This window comes from Sciurus carolinensis, chromosome X (genome assembly GCF_902686445.1).
Source record: "Sciurus carolinensis chromosome X, mSciCar1.2, whole genome shotgun sequence".
In the NCBI taxonomy this organism is placed as follows: domain Eukaryota; kingdom Metazoa; phylum Chordata; class Mammalia; order Rodentia; family Sciuridae; genus Sciurus; species Sciurus carolinensis.
In genome coordinates, this window is record NC_062232.1 from 28,217,958 (window position 1) to 28,233,956 (window position 15,999).

Below are 15,999 nucleotides of genomic sequence, written 5' to 3' on the forward strand. Positions count from 1 at the left end.
TCCCTTTCCAGCCAATAACTGCTATCCCACCTGGGTTAGTGATAACGTCTATTACCACGTATTAGTTTAGTTTGCCTGTTTATAAATAATGTTACAAACTCTTTTGTGTCTGGCTTTTAAGTCTCTGAAATTCATTCATGTGGTTGTGTGTGGCAGTAATACTTTCTTTTTTAGTGCTGTTCCTTCTTAGAAAGCTGCCTTTCACCTCATAAAAATTCTCCAAGTTTTTATTTGCCTTCCTGCAACCACTAAAACAATTCCCCAATTCAGGAGGATTTGTTGTTTGCTTGTTTGTTTGTTTCTCCTCTCTTTTATTCCATTCTTATCTCACTCTTAGATTTACTACCACAGGAATAGTTTCTGAAATTAAGTATTCCTCAGGAGCCAAAGTGGACTCTAAAATAGCTGCTCAACTGCTCTCTTCATGCATAGAAGAAACAGTAAGCCTATCTTGACCACTTACTATACGCAAGTCTCATGGATACATCAACTGAGTCACACACACACTTAGTAAAAAGTACACCTCAAATGAATGTTCTCATTTCTTATAAAAAATAAAGATGTAGTTATGGTATGACAGAAAACTGGCCCATTTTCCTAAGAAAGGTAGAATGTTCTATCAGAAGAAGCAATGTGAAACTATGAAAGCACTACACAAGTTAGCAAGCATCACATAAAATGATACTGTGCAAAGCAGCACACTGTACAGTGGTGGCTCTCAGTCTCAGCCTCCGTTCTTCTGGCCCTCAGTGTAATGTATATGCAGGAAATGCAAATAGATTTTAATCTATCGTTAAATTGCAACATCTTACAGTCAAAGTGCAGATTCATGATATTTTGATGCTTCCTTTTAAAATGATTCCTCTAGAAGTTTTCCCAAGTAGTCAGGCATGGTGGTGGGCTCCTATAATACCAGGTACTTGGGAGCTAAGACAGGAGGATCACAAGTTGAAGGGCAGCCTGGACAAATTAGTAAGATCCTGTTAGTACAGCTCAGTAGTAGAGTACTTCCCTAGCATGTGTGAAGCCCTGGAAGCACCAGTAGCACAGAGAGGGGATGGGGGGTGGCAGTGAAGGGAAAACTAACTGCCAAAGTATACTTTCCACATCCTTTCCTAAAAAATTCTGAATGTTTCACTAGCACTTAACTAGAACTTGCACAGCAACCAGGAAACAAATAAATAAGGAGAAAATAGAACAAATCCACACTTCTTAAAATATAAAGATGAATCACAAAAAAAGTAGAAAGCAGTTTTATGCCATCTATTTGTAAGAAAGCCATATAACTTCAAACAATCGTGTATCTGGCTTTCAACTAGAAGTTAAAAGGATAGCCATACTATGGTTTTTTTATTCCCTAACAGCATGTAGCTTTGAATTTAAAAAGCCAAAAGAATAATCCTTACACTTGGAAGTCTCTAAATTTCTTTGGAAGAGTTTATACATAGCACATTATTTAACATAATGGAAATTGTTCTGGAAAATTGTGTATAAGCTGAAATTTCTGAAAGAAAAAAATCAAAGTTTAATTATATCAAAGAATATAGGGTACAAAGAAAAGAATAAAATCTACCCATCCATCCATTCAGTGAAATTCCTGGAGAGTTTGGTTAAGAACACCTATGCTGGATACTTTTTTAATTAATACTATTACTTTTATAAAATGATTATCATTTTAACAACTTTCCATAAATTATTTTATGTAAATAAGACTTTTTAAAGAGTTAGTTTTTTTAAATCAATATAAAACCAAATACCCACCCATTTTAAAATATCTTAAGATAAAACTACCATAAGTTACTTTTTCCTGATGAGCTCTTTCTCATAACACAATATGCGTAAAATGTCATACATTTCATTATTTTCACTTCCAACCCCAAATCAGTTATAATTTTGGTCACTCTTCTCGATCTTAGAATAGACTCAAAGAATAGCTAAAACCATGATACACATTTGTTTTCAACTTACATAGCTAGACTAAGCAAAAAAATCATCAAACTTTCTCTATAAAGAGCCAAAAAATAAATAATTTTTGGCTTTTTTGGTCATGGTCTCTGTTGTACCTATTCTACTTTGCCATGTAGCATGAAAACAGCCATATACAATATGTAAACAAATTAACATTGCTGTGTTCCAATAAAAGTTTATCTACAAAAAACAGGTGGCAGGCTAGTTTTGACCACAGGCTAGGTTATTATTTGGTGCTTCCTGGTCAATACTTTCATTTTCAAATGTTCGACTTTTTTTCCCCAGGTAAAGGCCTCTCAAACAATAAAAACATCACATAATGAAGTCAATTTGGATAGATGAGTAATACAGAGTTACAAGGTGATGTTTACCCAAAATAGTAATGGAAAACAGCAAAAAATACATACTAATTTCACACAGTGTTGAATTTTCTCCAAATAGCAATACTTTATTTCATATGGAGACCCAATAAAATGCCACAGTAGAAAGCACCAGGAAAATAAAGTTATTAAAGGCACTAGAACCTTATTAGGAATCCCTTGCAGCACAGGAAATATTTCTAAAAAGTAGGTGAACACAAGCAGTTCGTGTTTTCTACTAAATGTTCTGTATTTTTAGTATTGAGATTGTGGCTAATGAGAAAGTCACTCTAGATACATCATCAACAAGAAAAGTCACCAGCATCATCACTGCTGTGGCACTGCTACCTACTCTTCCCTTTGATCTACAACCTGAGCTTCGGCTACTCAGAGAAGCTGTTTTATTTTCCGATAGAGACTAGAAATGGGCCATGAATGCCATCTCCTAGCCAGAAGTTGGGCTTAGACTGGAATACTGAGACTATATCACTAATGGACAGTGCTAAGTTTTAGAATTATTGTCATATACACTTGGAAGGACTCACTCAGGCTGGTTGTGCAGGACCAAAAGTTTAAATAGCTGCCCAGCTTAACCTCAATTAGAAAGTAAAGAATGTGGTTAAATAAGGCTATCATAGACAAGGAGGCCTAGGGTGCTTTTCAAGTTTCAGCCTGGGCATTTTGGAGCTGAGAACAGGGTTTGTGGCATCCTGTCTCTATCAGAATATAAACAGAATTCACTGTTCAAGCATTAGAGTCAGTCTGACAGGTGAACTAGAGTCAGAAACTGTGCAGATTGGATGGTTACCATTTTCCTCTTTCTTACTGAACAAAAGAAAAAAAAGTGAAAAATATTTTATAGACACCTAGTAATGGCCATAAAAATAATAGACTGAGCTTCCCATTACTCAACCAAAGCCCAATACTAGATTTAGCAAGAATATATACATATAAAATGTTTTGTTATATTCTATAGCACTTGGGGAATTTTACAGAAATATAATAATGACCAGAAAATGTATCTCTACCCAAAGGGATTCTCCATTAAGTTTTGCATGCCAGTATTTGCTACCTCATATTCAGTATTTGTAAAACAAATTAAAATGATATACAATTCTCAATTTTCACCCCCATTTCTTAAAAACGTCATGTATTTTAATTTCTCATAATCAATTCATTTCTGTATCAGTCGTAGTCCCCCAGTATTTAGTCAGATAAAGTGTTAAAGAGTCTTTACAGATTTATTATTCTGCATTAGTTTTCCATATTTCTTGTAAGTAATGTACTTACACTGTAGTAAAGCAGTAAACATAATCCAGTCTTGCAGAACATCAATGGCCATGGTGCTGTTTTGCAAACTGCAGTGTTCTGCACATTAAAACTGGCCATTGTTCAATGTTAGGCCAGCAGATTGGAAATCTAAATTTATCCAAGATGTAGGTGAAGAGGTGGTAATGAGTTCTGAGGAAATAAGATACTGCCTTGGTTTATAAGCTGGTGAGGGCTCGGAGGGGCAGGGTAGCAAGCATGTTTTAGATTTGGAAACCAAACCTGAAATGAGGCTGCCATATTACATGTCAGGTTCCCTCAAGATTATTTTGGCAAAACTGACACAGTATCACACCAGAGGCACTGGAACTGAACCTAGGGAAGCTGAGGTTAAAGATAAGTACATTTATAATATCATCCCACAATAACAAGACAAAAACCAGGCCATCCCTATATAACATTAAATTCAACATTAATATGCAACTCAGGAACTAAAGTAGAATCCTCTTTCCAGGTATTTGTATTAGCTGGCATAAGAGTTTTCAATGTCTGTAAATGTTTTAGTATTCTGCAGAATTAAGCTGGCTGACTTAGTATAATATGTGAGACTAGGTTGAAATAGCCACTGCATTATGAAAATTCTATGGGCTGCATTAAAAACTCTTTTTTCCTCAGGGAATTCAAAGTCAAAATTCACTCATTTTCGGGAAAGGCAAAAATCTTAATGAGGGTACATTTTCCACGTTTTGGAGTCAAGGTCAGAGTACCACACACCAGTGCCTAAAGCTTTTCTCCTCCATCCATCTCATTTCCAAACATTTAACTTATCAAACACTGGTTAATTTATTTATCTCTGTAGAATTGTTTATATGCTGAGATTAGTTCTGCTATATGTAAATCCCTAAGCACACAATTGATACTTCTTTTAGGAAATTAGATATAATTAAAAAGCAATGAAGACTTTTTTTAACCTATAAAAACAAGTTCCACTGTTTGGGTGGATGATATCCCTTCAGTGTATTCATGGTTTTAATGGCTGATTCTCATTTCTATAATTCCCATTACAAATCAAAACATGAATTAAAAAAAGTTTATAATCACATTCAAATTTGTCAGATAGGCACTTGTATCTTCATCTTTGACCCCCCTAAAGGAAATTACATTAATTAAAATGCTATTCATAACTGCAACTAAAATTATTCACTAGATCATCTCTACATATTATCTTGACACCACTCTTCATAAGTTATCCACAAATTCTCCCTAATTCACCTAACAAAATGGATAATTTTTACTCATTTCAAGAAAATATTCAGTTCTTCTAAATATCTTTATTCTCACATAGGACATATTTATAGCAAAACATTTCAATTTAATTGGTGAGAACTTAGAAAGCTAATTCTGTATTGCCAATCTGTTTCTATCATCAGGAACTGGAAATAATTAGGATGGTATTTGCTTAAGTCAGGGTGGGGGGAAGCTCAGTTACAGAATAATACTTCAGACTTAACATTCCCTAAGTTATCCATGTCTTTACTGAAGATCGTGTCTTTGTCCCAACCAGTCCATTTTGTCTAAAAGAATAGAATAGCATTTAATTATTTTTATCAAATGCAACAAGATTTTATTTTAGAATTAATGCTACATTAATTCTGATTTTGGATAGAAAGGTCATATACTCATGATAAATGAATCAAAATCAAGCTATTATTTTGTGTAAAAGAAGCTAACTATAGACTAACTCCAGAAGTATCAAACGATATACTTAACTTTTCCAAGTTAGTCTGAATGTGGCAAATGAAGTGGAAAACTGAATTACTAAGGCAGTTTAAATTTTGTTTTCTTGGTTAAGTTGCATTTAGACCTAAGTCCATCAATGTTACATTAATTTTCCACTATTTCATTATGTGGACACAAAGGCAGCCAAAAGAATTAGGATTTCAACTTTAATAATAATTAAAAGTCATCTCTTTTTTTCAAACAAATGATATCAAAATCACACTTTTTTCATACTAACAAATACTTAAGGCAAATAACTATTTGTATTTTATAAAATGGAAAACAATATGGATACCATATGCACTGGGCTACACAAAATGAAGTGGATTATTGTAAAAGCTGCTGCTTTAGATAACCACGTTAACCAAGTTGGCAACAATTTTCAGCTCTTCTCTTTAGGGCCATTCACAAACTAGGACTGCATCAAAAGTACAGTGTCAACCCGATTTTAAGCTATAAGGCAACCATTCAAATATGTGACAGAATAACTCTAATGACCAAAGTTCAGGTCAATTTTGCCAAACTTTGGGAAAATCCTTGCTGTTCAAAACTGCTAGACAGGGTACTAGTTTTTGACCCATAATAATTTCAAACCCTCCTTCACAGAATTCTATCGTAGAAAACTCAGTGGAAATGTAACATAAATACCATAACGTATTATCCTCCTCTGATAAAACTACTATATACAGAACTTAGCAAGGAACCTTGCCATTAAAGCATGTTATAATATTTAGACATAAAGAATACCATTGCTTCTAATGATTGTTGTTTCTTACCATGAATTATATTACAAAGCTTTCACTATCATGTAATGATAACATTACCTAATGGTACTGGTGTTTCTCTACAGTAATTTCAGATTATGGTATTTCTATAAGGTTGTGATGGGTTTGGCATATTGAAAATTGTTTCTTTCCCACTGGTTGGAAAAAACCCTAAGAGGGTTACAATGTGAAAAACTTGGTTATTGAGAAAAGCAGGAAGAAGAAAACCCACACCAGGAATAGTAGTGGGTGACCTTCCTCTAAGTAACTAAGATTTTGTGATGGGTATAGGACAGCTAATAATAATCAAAAGGGTAGATTGCCAGAGAGCCACCTACAGTCAGTATTAAGACACCCCTTTAGGAAATATGGAAGGATAAAACTGTCAAGCATGCCAGCTCCTTCTTAAACTTCTCTAAAGAAGTAAAACTTCTATTGCCTCCTTTTAGTATTTTGTACATTTATTTCATTAATTTGTTTACAAGATAATATTTGTTTCATTCATCCCCTTACTCTCACCACCCCACAGAACCTGGCACACAGACTGATGAGCTGGCTGTGTACCAGGATCATGTCTACCTGTTGCCAGAAAATTAATGTGTTTCAATGAAAGTAACTTCCTGGGTACATGTGAGAAGACAGGCAAATGGAGAGGAGAAGTCATTTCTATTTATGTCACCGGGTGGTGCTAAGAATAGATTCCAGGTTTCATTCACAGATCACTATGGCAGTGTTATGGTGCATGTTTGGCTTAGGGATCTTAAAAATGAGGGTAATACAATTTTTTTTAATAAAAACTTGTGTTTTGGGTGGGTGTCCCTTTTTTGTACAGAAAATGTGATTTGTGGGTCTCAACTTCTATTTTTCCTACATTATTTTATCTAATAAACATACATTCGAATGCACAATACCAATATTTGTGACATTATCATAAAACATGGCTCTTTAAACTATCATTTTAAGCCTCATAGTAGTTAATAAGCAGATAGAAACCAAGATGATCTACATGCTTTTTCTTGGTTCTCTGGGAGACCATGGTTGTCTTGCTGTTGTATTTTTTAAACAGCAGTCTGTGGTGCCCAAGGCAAGCTTAGAATAGGATAGAAAATTGATGATCTACTAGGGTCTCCAGATCCCACATAAACTTGGAAGCAAAAAGGCTAAGGAGAAATGTCTTTGTCTAAATTTCAAGGGAGATGACCCAATAATTTGCAAAGATTGGTAAAATTTATCTGTCAGTGCTTTTGACATGTAAGGCTGAAATTCTGCTTAAAAAAAAATCAATCTCTTTTGATAAATTACTATATATTTTTAATAAAGCCAGAATGCAATAAGTTGTCAAATGAAAATTTATAATCACTTCATCAATTCAGGATACTTACATGACTGACTTTAACATACTTGTAGAATTAATTTTCAAGTGAAAATGAAGCTGCTGTTTTACAGTACCCCATCATGGAGAAATTTAAAGTAAAAGAGTGCTTATTAAAGGATTAGTCAAAATAAAAAATTAAATCTGATGATAAAACATATAAATCTAACTGATTTGTCAACATATGCAACTGTACTTATATCTATTTGAAGACTCCTTAAATGCTATTTTAAATTCTTTAATTCTATTTTCATGTGAAATCAAAATATGGCTAATAATATTATTAAAAAGTAGATATTTCACAAATAGTCTTTAACATTTTCATCCAAAATTCCACACATGACAGTATTCAATGGTCCTTCAAACACCAAGAGATAGTTATCTGCAATATTACAGAAAAAAATGTGAAAACTGACCCTGTAAAAATACTATGGCTAAGTGCAATCTGTCTGTTGAGTCTTTAACACTGATGGAAAATAACGTTTTCCTTATTGATCCAATACATGTGATTTGATTAAATTATTTTAAAACTCCTTTCTACTCTGTGCTATGATTCTGCAATTCAATACACAGCAATTATCAAGAGAAGAACTGTGCTATTAAAACAAAAAGGAAGCAAACAAAACCAACTCTGCAGCTTCAATATCTCTAAAGCACAGCAAAACTTGACTTTTGTCGGGAATTTTAACGTTTTAGTCCTCCTGTACCAAGCACCTCATCAGACACATGCAAGACTTTCTTTAAAAAATGTAAAATGTTATCACACAACATGAAGAAACAGATTACAGTACAGATTATCTTTGTCACTGTCTGTCTGTACTTGTGGACAGGTTACATTGAGTTCATTTCATCCCAAATCCAAGTGATCCCTTGCAAGTAACCAATCACTAAAGCCATGTACTGGCTGAGGGTAGAAATTATGTGGAGGTTTTCTTTCTTCAGAGGTAATAAAGAATGCAGATTTGCAGCTAGACTCAGTGTCAGACAGACAGTAGGGATGGTACATTCCACAGACGGGTGAAGTCCAATTCCCCTCCCCCTTGAAACTGAGCTGGCTACAGGGCTCCTTCAAAATCAACAGAATGTGGTGAAAGAGATGCGTGATTTCCCAGGCTAGTTCAATGGGGCAGGTTCTCTTAGGACTCTTGTTCTGGGGAATATAACTCATCTTGTAAGTCTAACAATTCTCAGATCCCCATGTTAGAAAGAACACCTGTAGCTGCTCCAGCCAGAGTTCCAGTTGAGGCTACCACCACAGTTATTTCTACCAAGGTGACAAATCTCTGAGTAAAACTACTTGGAAAAGGTTTCTATGTTTCCAGATGTTCCATTCCTACACCACTAAAGTCATTCTTAGGAATGGCTGTGGACATCCTGGATCAGAGACAAACCATCTTTATTATGCCCTATCTGAATTCTTGACCCACCATAATTCATGAGCATAACAAAATGATTATTTTACAATACTAACTTTCATTATGGTTAGTTTCCTATCATTAGTAATTGGAACACTCTTGGTAACTCTTATCTCTATGGTCAATCAGTTGAGACCTTAGTAAATTTATAAAAAATCCCGGGTATTCTCAACAGTGTTTAGGGATTACATTAGCCACTATGCAAATTTATGACATTGGGAATAATCACAGTATGTGGGTAGAAATGGATAATGGTTTTGTGATCATGACATACCAAGAATATTATTAAATGCTAGGTAATACATATTGATATTTAAATTTGAAATTAAATGCAATGCAAAGAAATTTTACTACCTAAAGGGGGAAAGTCCTCCCATTAGGAAAAAAAAAACAGAGTCAATTTTTCTAAATAGATGATATGAAATAAATACACTGCTTCATATTTTAATCTTCATGACAAAACATTTGAGGACTTATATAAGTTATAGTAAGTCACATGATTGTTAAGTGGTCAAGTTCAGATCAGTTAGAACCCAAAGTCTCATGTATTCACCACAATAATACTCTCTGCCCTGCCACAGGATTATGTTATGATTTAGCACAGTTCATATAGAAGTTTACTGTAGTATTTAGGTAATCAAGGGACTTATTTTGAAACATCTACAATGATTTTCAATAATATATCTAGTAGTACTGGTTGTATCTATGGTCTCTCTACGGGTCTTACCATTAAACAGAAACAAAGAAATTCCTCCAATGTATTACTGACAGCAGATAAAATTTACTGCTTGAAATATGCTTTTGTTTGTTTTTGTTTTGATATGTTTTATTAAAGGCCAGGATTTTCGCACACCCATCAAATCCCTTTGCTGCCAAAGACTGATCTAAGTGGTTCCCTGGGGATTACAATCCTTCTATGAATGTGAGCAAAAGAGGAATTATATTTGCCCACAAATTAAAATGTCCTTTGTAAACGTAAATCTGAGGAATGTGAAATTCTAGAAGATATTTTTTTGTAAAAAATGAAGATCTTGAAATAAGTTACACTTAGTTTTCCCTTATATATTAGTTGAGAAAGTTTGGGTACTAACTAGTACTGCTAATTTTTCACCATCTGCGCTGTACAGGTTTAATGAAATTGCATGTGTCCTACTTGTGTTCTTTCAGAGGAAGTCAGAAGGAGGTTTAACTGCAGTGACTTCCAGGTTTGCTGAGCTATGTGTAAACATTCATTAATATCATCTAATTTCAAGTAACAAGCTGAACCTTCCCTGGGGCAAATAATATTGTGAGGTTTCCCAATAAAATTCCATTTTCTGACTTAAGGTACAGATTCAAAGCATGCACAGATGATACATGTCTGAACTGAGAATCACTGTATCTCAGATCTTTTAAGAATTGTAGGTGTTCAGGTAGTTCTGTTGATCTTAAAATACCACCTAAAATAGGTTTTCTTATAAATTCCTCAGAGTGGAGTTTTATACTAAAAAGTAATATTTACCTGTTATTACCCTAAATACACTGCCCTTTCAAAACTATCAGTGACTCATGTTACAAATGCAGCTATTTTTAGTATAGTGCATGAATGATGTTAACAATATTCCTTGAAAAAGGCACTATTTGATCAAGTACTTCGTGGATGGAAAGATGGATAAATGCACTTGTTATATTCCCAAAATATTGTCAGTAAAATGTGTTCATTTGGCTATCTGTATGCCCCTGTTTTTTGTTGAGTCGATAAAACCATACAGACATCAAAGTGATCTGCTTCATATGTACGATTTTTTAAAAGAAATGTAAAATCACCCCAGAGATTACACAGTGCATCTGATATTGAGTTCAGGGCATCAGCCTTCTGTACACACTTTGAGTCATCCTATTAGCACTAAGAATTCTCTTATAACTGCTATGGCTGTGAAACCCTAACAACTATACTCTAAAACAAAGTTATCAAAAGTAAACAAGAGTAAACAGAAATCTAAAACGTTGTTACCACCTTGAATAAGACTTAAGATTTATTAAAAGGCTGTCCAAAACAGCACTGGGGAAAACCATCCTTAGAAAGGAATTCTGTGGTCAGCAGTCATGTGTGTACTACATATTCTAAAACTTCCTAACAAGCTTACTTTATTTTTCTTTTCTTTTTCCACCATGAATGACAGTCAATTAGTCATTCTCTCATTTGTCTTTTGGAAAACTTACAACTTAAGACCAGTGTCTGCACTGTCCCTGGTACATTGAATTACTGAATTAGACGCCAGAGAAAAACATTCTGGCTGACTGACAACCAGATTACTGGTTCATACTAGAAGTGCTGACGCAACCTTCAATACACCAGGACACAAGAGGCATGGTTCTGCTTTCGCTTAAAACCATAAAATGGGTTATAAACAGCAAACGATGCATATTTGGTACCAAAATTAAAATGCGTGTTTAAATATAATGGCTTAGGGGAAAGTTTTAGTAGAAACTGGGCCTAACTAGGGCATACTGTCGTCAGAAGAAACATTCCCGAAAATTTCCTTCTGTAAATACAAGCTTGCCTCTTCCCGGCAGTTTTAATTCTAATTAAGACAAAGGTTTTTAATTAAGCCCTGAAGTTCCTGGTGTAGGGCCTTCAGTAAAACTGTCCTTGGTGGTTCCTCCCAAGGTAATTCATTTCAAAGGAAATGGATCTCTTACAAACCCTCAGAGAAAGGCATTTCCCCCTCCCTTCCCTTTTGCTACTCCATACAGCAAACAGACTGAAAAATGCTGCCTACCCTTTGGATCAGGCAAGCAAAACATTGCTGGTTTCGATTCAAGTGTCCCCTTTGTTTCAAAACACTGATAGATAGAAGTTTCAAGCACACATAACATAACATTTTAAGAAAGAACATTTTATAAGTGGGAACATGGCAATTTTCCATATTTCCATTCCCTCACTGCCCCCGCCCCCGCCACTTCTCTACCACCACTGTGGAGAACAAAACTGAACTGCTACTACATCAAGTCAAGAACTTGTTCCAGATAGCCTCCAACAAAACCATCTCCACTTGTTACCCATTTGCTTACAAACTACGTTTTCTGGGCTGAAACTATTTTTTCCATGAATATATGCATGGGGGTAGAAAAGAGTGCTGGGGAGGCGGTGGTCAGAAACTGCACCCGCCTCTTATTTTTACATTACAGAGTAAAAAATACACTATATTTGCATTAAGCTTGTGTCTCCCTATTTCTTTGCCTAGCGGAGAAAAAAAGCTGAAATAAATGGGTATGGAGGCAATTAAGGAAAGATTAGCAAACACTGCATACTGCTCAAACAAACTTGAGCTGGCTTCTCACCATTTCCCTACATTCCTGGCCAAGAGAAAAGGATAATGGCCTGAAAAGCAAATGGAAGTTGAAGCTGGTTTCTCTAACCTATCTGAAAAGTCTTTATGCAATCAGAGGGCTATTATTTCAGGAGACAGAGAGAAAGGGGCAAAAGATTCACGTTGCTAAGGAGACATGCTGAAGCTGGCATTCCTACATAAATTTCCATTTCTATTGAAGAGGGGAAAGAAAAGATATTTTCTCCAAAGTTTATTTGGATCTCCGGGTTACTGAAGAAAGGCATTTTACCGATTTATTTTAACTGTAGTTGTAAACAACCAACTCTGAAAGAATTAAAAGACCTAAATGTTGACCTCCTGCTGCCAACCAGTCCCCTCCTCAGTGAATTAATCAACAAAGGCGGAAACCCTTCAATGGGAATTCTGAGGTAAGAGCAAAGAAAAAGCTTTTGTAAACACAAAATTAAATTTATGGAAGGAACTTAACCAAGTGAACTAATCTCTCTTTTAACAAGAAATGAAAGACAAAGGAAAATCAGATTTTTGTGGTTTTTTTGTGCTATTTCAACTTTATTGGAACTTGAAACGGTTCCAGTAAAGCTTTATAAATGGTCTCAGACAAGACATGACACTGTCAGGAAGGAATTTAATGTTTCTCAGGTGTAGGTGTGTGTGTGTGTGTGTGTGTGTGTGTGTAGAAAAATCACAAGCTCTTGGTCCTCTCCCTTTATCCCCCACTCTCTGTGCAGACACCCAGCAGCTGAAGAATTAAGATTGGAAAGGGAAGAGTTTGCAGCAAGAAATCGGAAGTGGCAGATTTCTATTAAGGGCATAATTGGGGCGCTGGAGGCAACTAGAAGGTCTGAGAGGGAGGGAATAAAGCCATAAAATCCCCATGGGGCTAGCAGCTCCAGTGGCTACCTTCTTTGTACTCCACCCCCATCCCATCCATTTGCAGTTTTCTGAGCTCAGGTCAAATAAAGCACAACTTTCCAGGCAACTGTGAATAGAGGAAAGAGGAGTTTCTTACAGTGAAAGAAAAAAAAAGGGCAACTCAGAATCAACCACGGTGCCACCAAAAGGGAGGGGGGGGCTAAGCCTGTCTCTCTCCCAACTCACCACGACCACCCCAAAATTTAAGGAAATAAAATCTGCATCAAAATTCATTCGAGAAAACCCAGATACGGTGGAGCTGAGCAGGCAAAAACGTGGGCTCTAAGAGGTAAACTCAGGCAAATTCCTCTTTGAAAGAAGGGAGGAGAGGAAAAACTGAACCGGGAACCCACACATCTCGGGAGTTGGGCGTTTTAGCCTGTTTCTTTTTTAACGGGGGTGTGGAAGAGTTGCATTTTTTACACAGCCACATGGTTCTCGCCTTAAACGATAACAATTACCCAAAATAGCATACGTGTTACTCCAGAGCGGGAGGAATGGCCACGGGAGGAGGGAGAGGGCGTGGGACGTCGCTTTAGGCTTGGCGACCTGGAGCCGGGAGGGGAGAGGGGTGCAGGCAGGGACGCGCCTGGAGGCCGAGGCTCCCCTTAGGGCCGGGACTGGGGGACGCACGCGAGCAGGGGACGCGGAGAGGTGGGGAGGGGCGGTGGCCGTCCCGGCAGTGGGGCGCGGGACCGTCCGGGGAGGGGAGCGGGGGTCGCGGCGCGCCGGGCCCTCACCGCTGCTGAGCGTGGACTCGCAGTGCCAGTTGTCCAAGCTGGCGGGCTTCCGGCAGGACTCCCACAGGGACAGGTAGTACTGGTGGTCAGCGGTGACCCAGGCCGGGCTCAGCACCGCCCCCAGGTCCAGACACAGCGCCAGGAAGATGCACACCAACCCGACCAGCTTCAGCGGGGTCAGCACCGACACGCGCACCTCCTCCATGCCGCTGCCCGCCGAAGCCATCCCGGGGCGCCGCTGCCGCCCGCCCCGGAGGCGAGGACGCCAGGCGGGTCCGGAGAGCCGAAGCCCGACTCCCCGAGGAGCGAAGCAGCCGAGCCGCGGCGCGCGCGCGCGGGGACTCGTCCCTCGGGGCTTCGCGCCTTCAGTCGCGTGGGGAGGAAGGTGGGTCTGTGGAGGCGGCTGGCCGGATGGGGGTCGACAGCAGCCGCAGCGACACCGATCCCGCCGCGGATCTTCGCCGCGCGCTCTGCCAGCGCCCGCGCCTGCTCCGCCCCTGAGCGAGCCCCACTCGCTCCGCCCCGGCCCCTCCCCGGGCTGCGAGAGGCGGCGCCAAAGGAGAGAGGCGGAGGGTCCGCACCCTGGCGACTTCAAGCTCCGGGTCCTAGAGGCTCTTGCCCGACCGGCCCCGCCCCACCCTTGCTTCAGCCCCGGTGGTGCCCCTGCCGCTGCCCCTGCCGCTGCCCCTGTCTCCACCCCGCGCGCCCGCTGCGCTCCTCAGTTCCTCCAAGGAGCCGGGTCTGGAGCTCGTCCTGACCACTCTTGCTGTAGAGTCGTCTTGCTCCAATCCTCGCCCAATCACGTGGATTTCCTTTTCCTAAGGAGCCCAGTGGGTCGTTTTCTAGAAGGCGTTAGATATGGATTACTGTGTTTCCTAAGCGTGGCCTTGGAGCAAGGAGATGTCCCCTCTCTCTATGATGCAAAGCCCTCTTCCAAGGCCAGTTTCACATCCTGAAGGATTTGAAAGGTGGAGAAAAGTGATGAAGGGCATTTTGCCCTCTTTTCAAACCCAGGACGGCTGAGGAGCCGCGGGATCGCTATTTCCTCAGTTCTCCAAGCCTAGTTCTGCTTCTGTTCTCGGGGCTCGCCTGTTTTTGCGCCCCCTATGAAGGACGTTTGCTCAGGGCATGCAGAAATGAGAGGTTACGCAAAATGTAAAGAAAACCTTATTTGTATCTTCGCTACTCTGTCCTTTGCATGTTGACTAAAACCTTAATTTGTTCTGCTTTGAATTATGTCCAGCTAGATCTGACTCCCTACCCGAATTTTAAGTTGTCCTTGTCCCAAGCAAGCTCTAGCCCTGGGCCTGCAGTAAGAAAAAGTAAGGTATCTGTTCTGAATGGGAAGCTAATGAGTCTACAAATATTTATTGAACACCTACTGGTAGAGGATTCAGTCCAATAGGGCATTGTCCTGATTCTTAAGGACAATGTTTGGTTTTCCCCATATGTGGTGACTAAACACCCCTTAAAACTGAAATCGTGGCTCTGAATTTGGGTAGTTAAGCATGTGATTGGCGGGTTATGTCTTGGTTATTTTTTACCTTTCCGTTAAAAGACATTTATCGACTAGATAGATCATTGTCTGAGTTTGGGTTGTGCTTAGATCCTTCACCATCTCTGAAACTTGGTGGGAAACCCAAAATAGGAGTTAAGACCTGAAGATGAAAAAACACCCTCTCCCTTTTATGAAATACCAACCTTAATTTATTGGTAACAATTCTTTTTTAACCTCCTCTTTGCATAAATTAACACATCTTTATTGAACCAATGTTTTGTGTCTAACAAACAACGGTGTTGGTGTCAAATGACTTGAGAATAAGAACCAATCCAATGGAAAATAAAAACCCAAGATTTCCTTACCACTATCATTATCATGCTAATTACTGTAGAACCCTTAACAAAGAATGACAGGACCACTGTGAGCTCCTTAACCTGGAACTTCCAACCTGATTCCTTGCCTCCTCATGGGAAAAAACCCCAAGTGCCTCTCCTTGAGAACACTTTTTAGGGAATACTGAAAAGTGTAAAAACCGGGAAGATGATTAGGGGGTTGTGACAAGGTTTGTGAAATTTTTCTTTTACC

The 15,999-nt window shown here is 38.6% G+C and overlaps 1 protein-coding gene across 1 annotated transcript in view; it reads right to left on the reverse strand.

Moving 5' to 3' along the window:
- Positions 1–14,410, reverse strand: part of Tmem47 (transmembrane protein 47) — a 28,010-nt gene extending 13,600 nt beyond the window's left edge. The window contains exon 1 of the mRNA XM_047537154.1: positions 13,914–14,410. Within this exon, the coding sequence (XP_047393110.1) occupies positions 13,914–14,139 (226 nt within the window). The 5' untranslated portion in view covers positions 14,140–14,410. The remainder of the gene's footprint in view (positions 1–13,913) is intronic.
- Positions 14,411–15,999: the final 1,589 nt, after the last annotated feature.